The sequence below is a fragment of the Sinohyriopsis cumingii genome, unplaced genomic scaffold (genome assembly GCF_028554795.1).
Source record: "Sinohyriopsis cumingii isolate HCF-2022 unplaced genomic scaffold, ASM2855479v2 utg002447l, whole genome shotgun sequence".
In the NCBI taxonomy this organism is placed as follows: domain Eukaryota; kingdom Metazoa; phylum Mollusca; class Bivalvia; order Unionida; family Unionidae; genus Sinohyriopsis; species Sinohyriopsis cumingii.
Window position 1 is genome coordinate 490,577 of NW_028316215.1, and position 10,740 is coordinate 501,316.

The 10,740-nt window shown below is 37.7% G+C and overlaps 1 protein-coding gene across 2 annotated transcripts in view; it reads right to left on the minus strand.

Annotated features, from left to right (window-relative positions):
* The window catches only part of LOC149770726 (all-trans-retinol 13,14-reductase-like), a 48,848-nt gene extending 38,416 nt beyond the window's left edge, over positions 1-10,432 (minus strand). Inside the window, exons 1-3 of one of the 2 annotated variants that reach the window (XM_089949194.1) lie at positions 10,169-10,432; positions 7,275-7,656; positions 5,655-5,837 (exon numbers count right to left, since the gene is read on the minus strand). In XM_089949194.1, the coding sequence (XP_089805320.1) occupies positions 5,655-5,837; positions 7,275-7,473 (382 nt within the window). In that variant the 5' untranslated portion in view covers positions 7,474-7,656; positions 10,169-10,432. The remainder of the gene's footprint in view (positions 1-5,654; positions 5,838-7,274; positions 7,657-10,168) is intronic. The other variant, XM_089949193.1, reaches the window with a different exon arrangement.
* Between the last annotated feature and the right edge of the window lie 308 nt (positions 10,433-10,740).

Sequence of the window (10,740 nt, forward strand, 5' to 3'; positions counted from 1 at the left end):
AAATAATTTATTAACTTCATTTTGCCTCATATGTGTATGTCTTGTTCCTAATGACCTAAATAATTTATTATCTTCATTTTGCCTCATATGTCTATGTCTTGTTTCCAATGACCTAAATAATGTATAAACTTCATTTTGCCTCATATGTGTATATCTTGTTCCTAATGACCTAAATAATTTATAAACTTCATTTTGCCTCGTATGTGTATGACTTGTTCCTAATGACCTAAATGAATAGTACTCAATCCAGACTTCAAAGAGTGAAGCGTGATGTTGACACGTTCAGGAAAGAATCCCTACTAATGTAGGATCCTTTGATAAGGTGGAAACCTCAGCTGTACAGGTCTCCACTCCTTGCACCAATAGCCCAGAAAAGGTTATGCATTCCTGCAACTTCCGTTCTGTCGGAGAGAGTCACTATTAGGCCTACAACAGGAGACATTGATACAGCACATAGGCCTGCTCTGAGTTCAGATGTCGATATGTTAAGTTTCCTCAAGAAAAATATGCAGTGACTTATTTAGCATCTTGCTAAAAAAATGTATGTTCAAATGTGTTGAGACATTCAAAACAGTGCTCCTGTGAAGTTTTAATTAAACACATACAGACTACAAATGGCAGTGAGATTTGTATTTGCTGATAATTCGATTGCTTTCAGGTGTTTGTAGACTTGTTTCATTTTTGTTACTTTTACATGTACAGCTGACTTCCGTTTGAAGTCTTACAAGGTAACATCACTTAGAGATGATGTATTTTCAAGTAGCAAATGCTATAGTGCTTATTTTATTGCTTTCGTTAAGTGATATTGCAAATATGTATTGTTGAGTTTCTTATATCGCAGCACGGTTTGGGGCGTATAGTTACACCCCAAGTTTATGGGATATCCTTTTGAATTATACTGCTTTGGGAGGAGAGTGGCGATTTAGCGAGTCTACAAATAATATGACGAATTGATATCTGTTTTGCATTACCAAATATATTGCGCACCTTTTGACTCATAAGGAAGTTGGGAGTCCGAATCTTGCTGCGGTGAATGAGGGGCGATATCAGCTTTAGCTAGAATTAATATATTAGAACCTGGAGATATTTATAATTTAGCCCAAACAGGCTTGTTTTATCCATATGAACGGAAATCACAAGTGGTAATATGAATTGTACGCGGCGAACAGAAAGACAAAAGGACAGAATTAATGTGGTCTTATGTGTAAAATTCTCGGGGATAGATAAGCATTGATCCCTCGTCATTGGCTAGTCGAATCGTCTCTATTGTTTTTGGCGTGTTCGTGCTACCGATGCGAGCAAACAGCAAGGGAAGTATGGTGGCCAGTGAATGTTATCACTGATTACGAAATTCGACACATGTTTTTGACCCGCGCGTAGAAATGTGATTTTACTAGTGGACAATAGTACGAGTACCAATAGCCGTTCGTGGCATTAACGTAATGATTTTTCTTGAACGAAAGATTTAAGGAATAATACCTTTTTTAGTGAAGAAACTGTCTCATTTCAGAATGACATGTCTAGCAAACTTTGTGAAAATCTTAAAGAAAGAGTGATAACCTTTTTATTACGCAGAAAAGTGTGTACTGTGGCCGAAAAACTAAAAGAAGTGATTTGTGCATAAGAAAAACTTGTTCTCATGAGTCCTTTCTTCACGAAAAATATCACCAACCTTCATTAAAATTGTAACATCCATAGTTTTAAAAAAAAATCTCAAACAGATTGCACCTTTTCACCAAAAGCTTCACATTCTGTTGAAGAAATTTACTTTCTTCAAGAAAACTGAACCTTGTCCACGAAAAATTAATTTTTGTTCCCAATGTCACGTTGTGGGTAATATTTGCTTATGTTCAAATTCATGTAAACACATATTTTCTTAAAGTTACATAGTAGTGAGAGCACATGGATATGTTAATACGAATTAAGTAAGGATTTCGAATATAGACCCTATTTTGGAAGTCACTGTCGGTTGTGTAACCGCTACGCAACTGCCTGTTCGCGGCTTGCTTCAAAAGGAATTCTACGTACTATTCAGGACGCCTTTGTTTGCTTTGCACCCAGTCAGCGATGTACCGACCGGGAATTCAGAGCGACAGGTTAAGTGAAAAATTACCCCAGGGCAATTTCAAAGAGACCGGGCCTTAGCCAATCGGAACCGAGTGATTCAAATTTAGGGTGGAGTTTCCCGCGCTATCGGGATGTTATTCAGGCTACATTCGTTTTGGAAAATTAGTACCGTTAGTACAGATGTGAACCTCGTAAGGAAAAGATTGCAACAAAGTTGAGAGCCGTTAGATGTACTCCGATAGCATAAGTTGTGCACTCGTAAAAGAGCGGGTATGAATTCTTGTAAAATTCTAGTTTGAATTTGGAAGAAAAGGTATCAAAGGTAAATATCTTCGCTCGAATTTGCCTCACTCTTCTAAATAGGGTTGTAGGATTGATGGATTATTATGTACCTTTTTATTTAATATAAATGGAATCTTCAATGTTTAGCGTATTATTAACATGCAACGTATTTGATTGTTGGATTGTGTAATTTACTATGTTGCATCGTAATGCATGACTGATTTCATTAGTGAATTGTGTTAGAACTTGTACTTGCTTTGTAAGTATCAAGTATGCAGAGTTAGTCATTGTTGGACTTGGGCACATGCAATTAGGTATTTGTATGTTGTATGTGTCGTTATAATTCGTAGGGTAGGAAATGCGTTTCATTGTTGTTGATGATGAGAGTTTACTATATCGACAAGTTAACAATTAGGGATGTGTACGCATGTGTCAGAGGTCGATAATATTGCTATTGCTATAACACAATTATTGTAGAACCAAGCATTTATGGAATATTTAGATGTGAGTGTGAGTTGACCTGATACTTTATTCGCCATTATTCTGATGAAATGTCTGTGAGAGTTTGGTTAATCCTCCTGAGGTTAGAGCAAGGAGACCATATTATTCGTCCCTTCTAATTTCACAGGAAGCTTTTCGAGTGGTAGCGATACGCGACACTCGAGAATCGGAGAGATGAAAGACACGTTGAGACCACATGGGAGGTCTATCGTGACGTAAACAGTTGGGTGAAGGCATAGTACCAGAAGGAAGCGTGGAAGAGAGTTTCGGAAGTGCAAGGAGAGCACGGAATCCAGGGTACCAGAGGAAAAAACGAGAGGCGGACAGATGAATAACAGAATCAACACCGAAGGGAAACACACTCTCTTAAAAGTGAAATTTCATATGAGGATAGTAATTGGCAACGGAATAAGTCACTGTTTGTATTTGTCGAAAGCATTTTTTGAGAAATTGGAGCTGAAATAGTTGAATACGTTGATAATCTTTCACCTTGAGTCTTTTATGCACCTTGACCGTCGGCACTGCTGACTGGGGGCTCGCAGCTATATAAATTTGGAATTGTCCGTCTTTCTCCTGTGTTAGAAATACTACCGTTGGTGGCACGTGACACACAAACAGATCTTTTTGTAAACCTTTGTAAAATTTTGTGAAACTATTGCATTTATTGTTCAATGAACATATTTCATTATGCATTTTGAACACAAAAGAAAACAAAATCTTTTTCGAGAAAATATTTTGACTTCAGGAAGAATGTCACTTCTTACAAAAAGTGCTGGTTAGTGCAAACACGAAAATGTCACTTTATTCACTAAAAAATTCTTTCTTTGTCAGTACAAAATTTACAGCATGTAAGCTATATTTTTCGTGAAAAGGACCACTCTTCATTAAAAACAGAAATATTTCAGACAGGGTCGGATGGGGGATTTCCGGGGTTTCCAGACCTCTCTCCCAGTCTAAACAAGCCAGTATACACACAAATGTACAGGTACTTGTCACTTGAAATTTGACCATTGTTTTATTTTTGCTCAGGTTAATTCCTTCTTATTCACACTTAGAAAAAAATAGACAAATAGACTTTTGCCTTGGTACCCTTACGAGGAAAGTCAGGACCCTTTTGAAATTGTGGATACCCCTCCCAATACTTGACCTGATCAGGCCCTGCCAAGAAAAGGTTACAATCCTTACGAATACTGATGATTGTTACTTGAAGACAGAGTACTCAAGTGAACAAGTTTCTTTACTTAAAAATCACAGTAATTTTTATGTGTTCGGCCCGAGTACATAATTTTGTTTACAGAAATTGATGAACAGTAGCGACGAATGAGAGCTTCGTAAACAGGACATATGCTTTTAGCGAGAAGAGGTGACCTTTTGTGTTCATCATGTCATACGTAAGTTCCAGCAAGCCTGCACCTCAGCATTGCCAACATCTAATCTGACTGGTCGGTTGTAATAAAGCAAATGGGCTAAAGAAAGACAGAACAATGTTAAAATTTTATAAATAATGTATGATTTGACGCCATTTCTACGCGATTTTAGCAGTAAAGATTGCTTTATAACCCTATAATTGACCAATCGGATTTGCTGTGAACGTGCTTATTTGCTGGTGTGTTGGAACTTGCGTACGGCAAGTCAACTCTTAGTGACAATGGAATCATTAAAACTGTATCAGATGTTAGCCAGTGAAATAGATAAATCTTTGACGAATCGCTTCATGTATATGATGTATTACCAAGATTGTTTAAAAAGTACTTTTTGATACTGACACTTGAACATGACATAGAGTACACTGTGCTAGCAACTTTAGTTCCATGTCATTTCCATTATATATATATATATATATATATATATATATATATATATATATATATATATATATATATATATAATTGCCCCGACACCCCCATCAAATACCAATTGATTTTATTATGACTTACTTCCACGTGCTTAGAAAAAAAAAACGATTTTGACATGTTTTAAGAGTTCTGGATTTATAGAGTCTTTTTGGAATTAAATTTCTGTTATTGTTTCTCTTGGATACTTTTATTGATTGTAACAAAACATGTTAGTATGTGTCGATTCTAGCCGCTTGCTGAAATTTAACAAATCGTATGTAAATTCATTTTTTTTCCCAAGCTTTATTCTATATGATTCATAGTCAGGCCAATCTAACCGACTTCCAGTTTCCTTATTCAGGTTTGTATGAAACTATATTATGAAAATTCCAGTATTACTGACTTTATTTAGTTAAACGAGAAGGAAAATGACACCGGTATGTACATTACTACAGAAATAAGATGTGTTTCTGCAATCCCTTTTGTTTTCGTTTTTAGTGTGTATGTGTGTGTGTGTGTGTGAGAGAGAGAGAGAGAGAGAGAGAGAGAGAGAGAGAGAGAGAGAGATTTGGATTATTAACGTCGTATCCAACAAAGTCACATTATCCTGACAGCAGGTCGACCAGTCCTAGCACTAACTTCTCGATGATGTGCGCCTGGCGAGGCAGCTGTTAGAACTACTTTTATAAATCTTTTGGTACGACTCAGCCGGGGTTCGAGACCTCCCACATCCAAGGCGGACGCGTTAGCCCCTTAGGCCATGCGGAACGGTTGTTTATTTTGTAAGATATTTTGTCAGTATGAACAGCCGCCATTAGTAATGATAATAAACTAGAATATTTGAGACAATTAGATACAACAAACACTTCATCTTACTTTTTACAAGAAGCGTGACAAGCGAAGTTAGAACACCATTATGGAAAGATAATATTATTATGGTATACTTTCTATATTTCTTCTTTAACTTACCCGTATCAAACTCGAATCCTTTCTCCACAAAGGTGTGACAGCACCCTCCTGCCTTGTCATGTTGCTCAAGCACCAAAACCTTCTTCCCCTCTCGGCCAAGAAGGACAGCTGTCGTCAGAGCTCCGATACCGCTCCCTATAATAACGGCGTCCAGGTTTTCGGGAACTCTTGTCGCATTAAACCCTATGATATAATATTGCTACGTAACAACTGTTTATGGTATGTGCATATAAAATCCTACTTACATATTTTGCTACGAGTAGAGGGCAAGAACGATTTCTATAGGTCTATAGCGTAGGAAGGTTGAAGCCGTCAAGCCGTATCGAATGATTTACTTCCCCTGACTCAGAACAAAACGCGAATGGGTTTTGTATTTATTACGTCACGCCTCGTTTACTTCCCAAATATTGTTGTTGTTCTTGTTATAGGGTTTAACGCCATTTTTCAGCACAAGATACATGGCGGCCAGTATTAAAGGTGGAGGAAGAACCCGGGAAAACCCCTGAAAGAACCACCGACCCACGAGTAGCTACCGGCAAGCTTTCTCACATATCGACCGAGCCCGAGACTCGAACCCACACTGACAGAGGTGAGATGGCAGTGATCCGTGACGGAGAGCGCTTTAGACCACTCGGCCACTCGGGACCCCTCCAAATATAATTAGCTTCATAGCGTGAAGTACACGAATAAATAATTGTGGTTTATAAAAGTTCGATTCGCTAGATATGAAAATACAGACCATCGGACGTCAGCAAAAACACCTAAGAAAATCATATATAGGTAGGTGATACTAAAGTCAGGATTGAACATGTGTACAAAGCGCCAATACAACCATGGCAGATAAAATGGGCATATAAAAATATAATTCTTACACTATCGTAGGGAAGGATAATTTAATACACAGACTACAAAAGCTATTACATTGTAATAAATATAGGGTATGTACTATTATTATTTTGTCTGAGTTACAGACTTATTAGATATGATTAATTATTTACTTGATCATGGCAAGTCGGTCTGGGGAAAATATTTCTCAACCAAGTAATTAGCCATTTTCGAGGAGCAGACATCAAGATGTAAAACATTGACGAGAGTTAATGGTAATATGAACTAGTTTCGTAAAATGCTCTCCATGAAATTTCTTAACATAAAGAATGCTCGGGATATTTCTAGGTATTGATAATTGGTGGACAATTATTTGTCGTATTCGTGCGTTTAAAAACCCTTCATCTGGTAGCGACTGTTGTCTTGAAGTTCCTGGAAATAGGGGAGGGGAATCAATGGACTACAAGCCAAGATCGCTCAGGTGTTTCATTCGGTAAGTAGTGAGACTTCTTGTGTGTCACAATATGAACACGAAATCTAAACATGCCTTTGTTAGAAAGAGTGATCCTTGTTTTCGATCAAGTACGTCTTTTACGGACCAATTACAGTCTTTCTCACATAACAACTACTAACGTAAACATTTCCCACAGTTTAATCACAATTCAGAGAGAGAGAGAGAGAGAGAGAGAGAGAGAGAGAGAGAGAGAGAGAATAATAATAATAATAACGGTGACATCGAAGACGAAACAGGCAGTACAACAGACATGCATGTGAAGGGCAGGATATAAAACTTACGTTGCTTTAGAACCTTTTTCCGTGCTGCATGGTCTGTGACGAGAGGTTTGGGAGGCTTCACAAAATCCTTAGAAAAGATTACCGGTCCTCGCCTTCGATTTCCAAGTATCAACGACAGAAGGTAGATGAAAATGCCCAATAGTAGAAATACCCACAGTAGTGGGTTGTCCGCCAGATACTGCGAGTGTATCAAGACCATTTCAGCAACTCTATGTAGGTGCCCTCTTGCTCTCCCAATGATGTTGCGCTCTTTTCTATGCAGTTGTTCTATAAAGTTGCCCTCTTCTCAGTGCAATTGATCTGTATAAATATTACTTCTCTGAGAATTTACACTCTCCATGTATGTTTCTCCACAAATCCTCAAAATAATGTAGCTTCTCTTCTAGATGCGTTGAAAGAATACGAATTTGGACAATATGTGAGTGGCGAAATCTAATTAACATATTGGAAGACCTTTTTCACGTACTTGCTTATAGGGAATGCCCATGAAAAGCATTACACATATAATAACTTTATAAATAAGGAAAATGCAAATGAAATTCGGAAAACACTATGCCCATTGAAATATTTTAGTTAAAACTTAAAATCCAGAATTTCTACAGCATGTTTGACAGTCATACTGACTAGATAAACACTCTGCGCCGTAGCCACGAAATACGCAACTCAGCTATATGGCGATTTACTATCAAATTATGGATAGTATCCTTATCTGAACAGCTCTGATGACACGTCTGTACACTAAGAGTTAAAAAAAATATAGTTCCAAACACTAGGTCCCACTACTTTGTTTATTTTCATGACCTGCTCCGGCCAATTTAATATATGCCTTGATTATAATCTAAACTAAGTAAACTTCCTCGTAAAGTTGTTAACATGTTTGTGCAAAACGTACAATTGGTGCATTTCCTTTGTGAAATCTTTAGTTTCGGAGGTGCGTAGAACTGCATGTTGTTAAGCTCATCAGTATCGGAAGCAAATGAATCTTGCATACAGTCCGCAATCCCATAATGCAAGGACAGAAATTATCGGTTTTGAAAAGCACTGGAACTTTTGAAGTTTGCGGATTGTGAGATCCTACAAGAAGACCCGATATGTCTGTCCCTTTGGAAAAGAATTCGGGGTATGTCATTCTACCCTGAAAAATGCAGCATCCTAAGAGTTTACAGGAAGAAAGCTTCGATCTTGTCCAAATACAATCTTAAGGTGCACAAGCCAGCTACTGAGCAGGCAACAAGATACCTTAGGGTGGAATTCTCTAGAGATCTCTCATGGAAAAGGCACATAGACAAGACAGTGAAGAAAGGGAACAGTAATCATAGTTTCCTGCACCGTTACCTCAAATCAACAACGAGGAAGTAAAAAGTGCAACATATCTCTCGCTTGTACGACCTGACCATGAGTACTGCTCAACCATGTGAAACCCAGAAAATAAAGACCTAACAAATAAGATAAATTTGGTTCAGGAGAGCTGCTAGATTCGCTACAAATAGGTACCGTAATACTAGCAGCGTCAGTGCAATGTTCAATCATCTCCAGTGGGAATCATTCGAATCCAGGCGAACCAAGGCCCAGCTGACAATGTTGTACAAATTAATGAACAATCTAGTGGACATAACCGCGGAAATATAATTGGCCCCAGCGAAAAGCCAAACTAGGGCAAACCAAAGGAAGAAGTTCAAATTAAAGCCAGTTTCAACAAATTGTTTCACGTTTAGCTTCTTTCCACGTACAAAAGGGATATGGGACAAAGTAATACCAATAAATAGAGAGAAGCTTCTGACATTGTACCTCATAGGAAGGAGCTTTCCAAGATCACATTCTAATGAACTCATTGACTACAAGTAAGACCTAGAGATTCTCATGTCTATGCCGGTTGAAGTTCACCTATCTCACTGCCGCTCACTCTTTTACATACTTTTGCCTTCCAATAATTACTCTTCTATCTGTCCTGCCGTTACCTTCCTTACTTTATTCTTGACTTGTCACCACCAGCTGCTTAATAATCAAGGGTGACTGTGTCAACTTATTTATAGATACAGGTAGATGCAGAGATAAAATGTAAGAATGGCAAAAGTATCGGACCTCCGAATGGTTCGTTGTGTCAAGAGGATGAGTTGTGTTAAACTTAAGCCGATAATGGTGTTTTGATGAAATTTATTGTACATAAAATCAAACCTTTAGCCAAACCAATCCACGAGTCCTGTTTGGCTGGAATTTAATCTGTGACTTTTTCTCCCATCGAGGACTTAAGTTTTTTTTAAACGATTTCGGGCCAAGTGAACACGGTGATGTGATCATGTGATCAATGAACTACCGCATGAAAACAAATAAGTCATGCTTTTCTGGAGCGAATATGATAATCATTAGTTTATATCGTTAGTTTAAGTATCATAGTAGTAAGTAAACAGTTTGGCATGTAAGTAATTTAATCACGAGCTTCAACTGTTTAGTATGAACAGCCACCGTAGTTTATAATTTGACTTCGCAATGTCAAGGTTAATTTGTAATTTGGCCGACAATGAAAGTAACACAGATTGCTTTCGATCAATTTTTATATAAAAAAAATATAAAACAATTTCCGATCTGTCGTGGAGACAGTAAAAAAATATGTCTTCTTCATAATATTATACATGCAACAAATAAATTAAATGCAACATAGATTTTCATGTAATAATTCCTGCGACTACAGTACGAGTCATGTCTTACGATAAAAAACAATAAACAATAAAGATATATCATACGAAAATGACAGCATGACTGATGTTGGGGACGGCGAGAGAATTAGGGTGCAGACTGGCACGGCGACAATTAAATGGATAGTTTGACAGACATGCTGAGGTTGCGGCAAACCGTTAGAAAACCTGACATAAAGAGAGAGAGAGAGAGTCAGTTACCCGGATCATATGGTCTGCATCGGATTGATGTTTTTCTCCTGTTCGAGTGAACACAAATTGTTACATTACAGATTTTGATTAACTGAACAGTAAAGTCTCTCCGCTCAGTACTCTTGCACTGTTTATTGCGGATGCCACTATCTTAAAGTCACGTGTAAAATTCGAACAAAGGTTGTTACCCGATCTGATAGTAGTGATATAATCACTGGCACAGTTTTATTCATTATTAGCAACGCCAGTGTGTGTAAATTATACATATATGTATATATGAATGCATTTATGTCTAGCTTTCAATGTTATATCAAGACTGTATGTTTGTCTCTGTCTTTCTCTGTCTCCGCATCTGTCTGTCTGTCTCTGTCTGTCTGTCTTTGTCTGTCTGTATCTCTCTCTCTCTCTCTCTCTCTCTCTCTCTCTCTATATATATATATATATATATATATATACACACACACTTGCTAATCAGCAATAGTTGGTCTTTTTGCCTGTTTAGAATATGCACCTGACTACAGTATACGTGCCTGTCTCAATCATTGACGGCGCCTATACTAAGTTGCTAAATCTTCTACTGC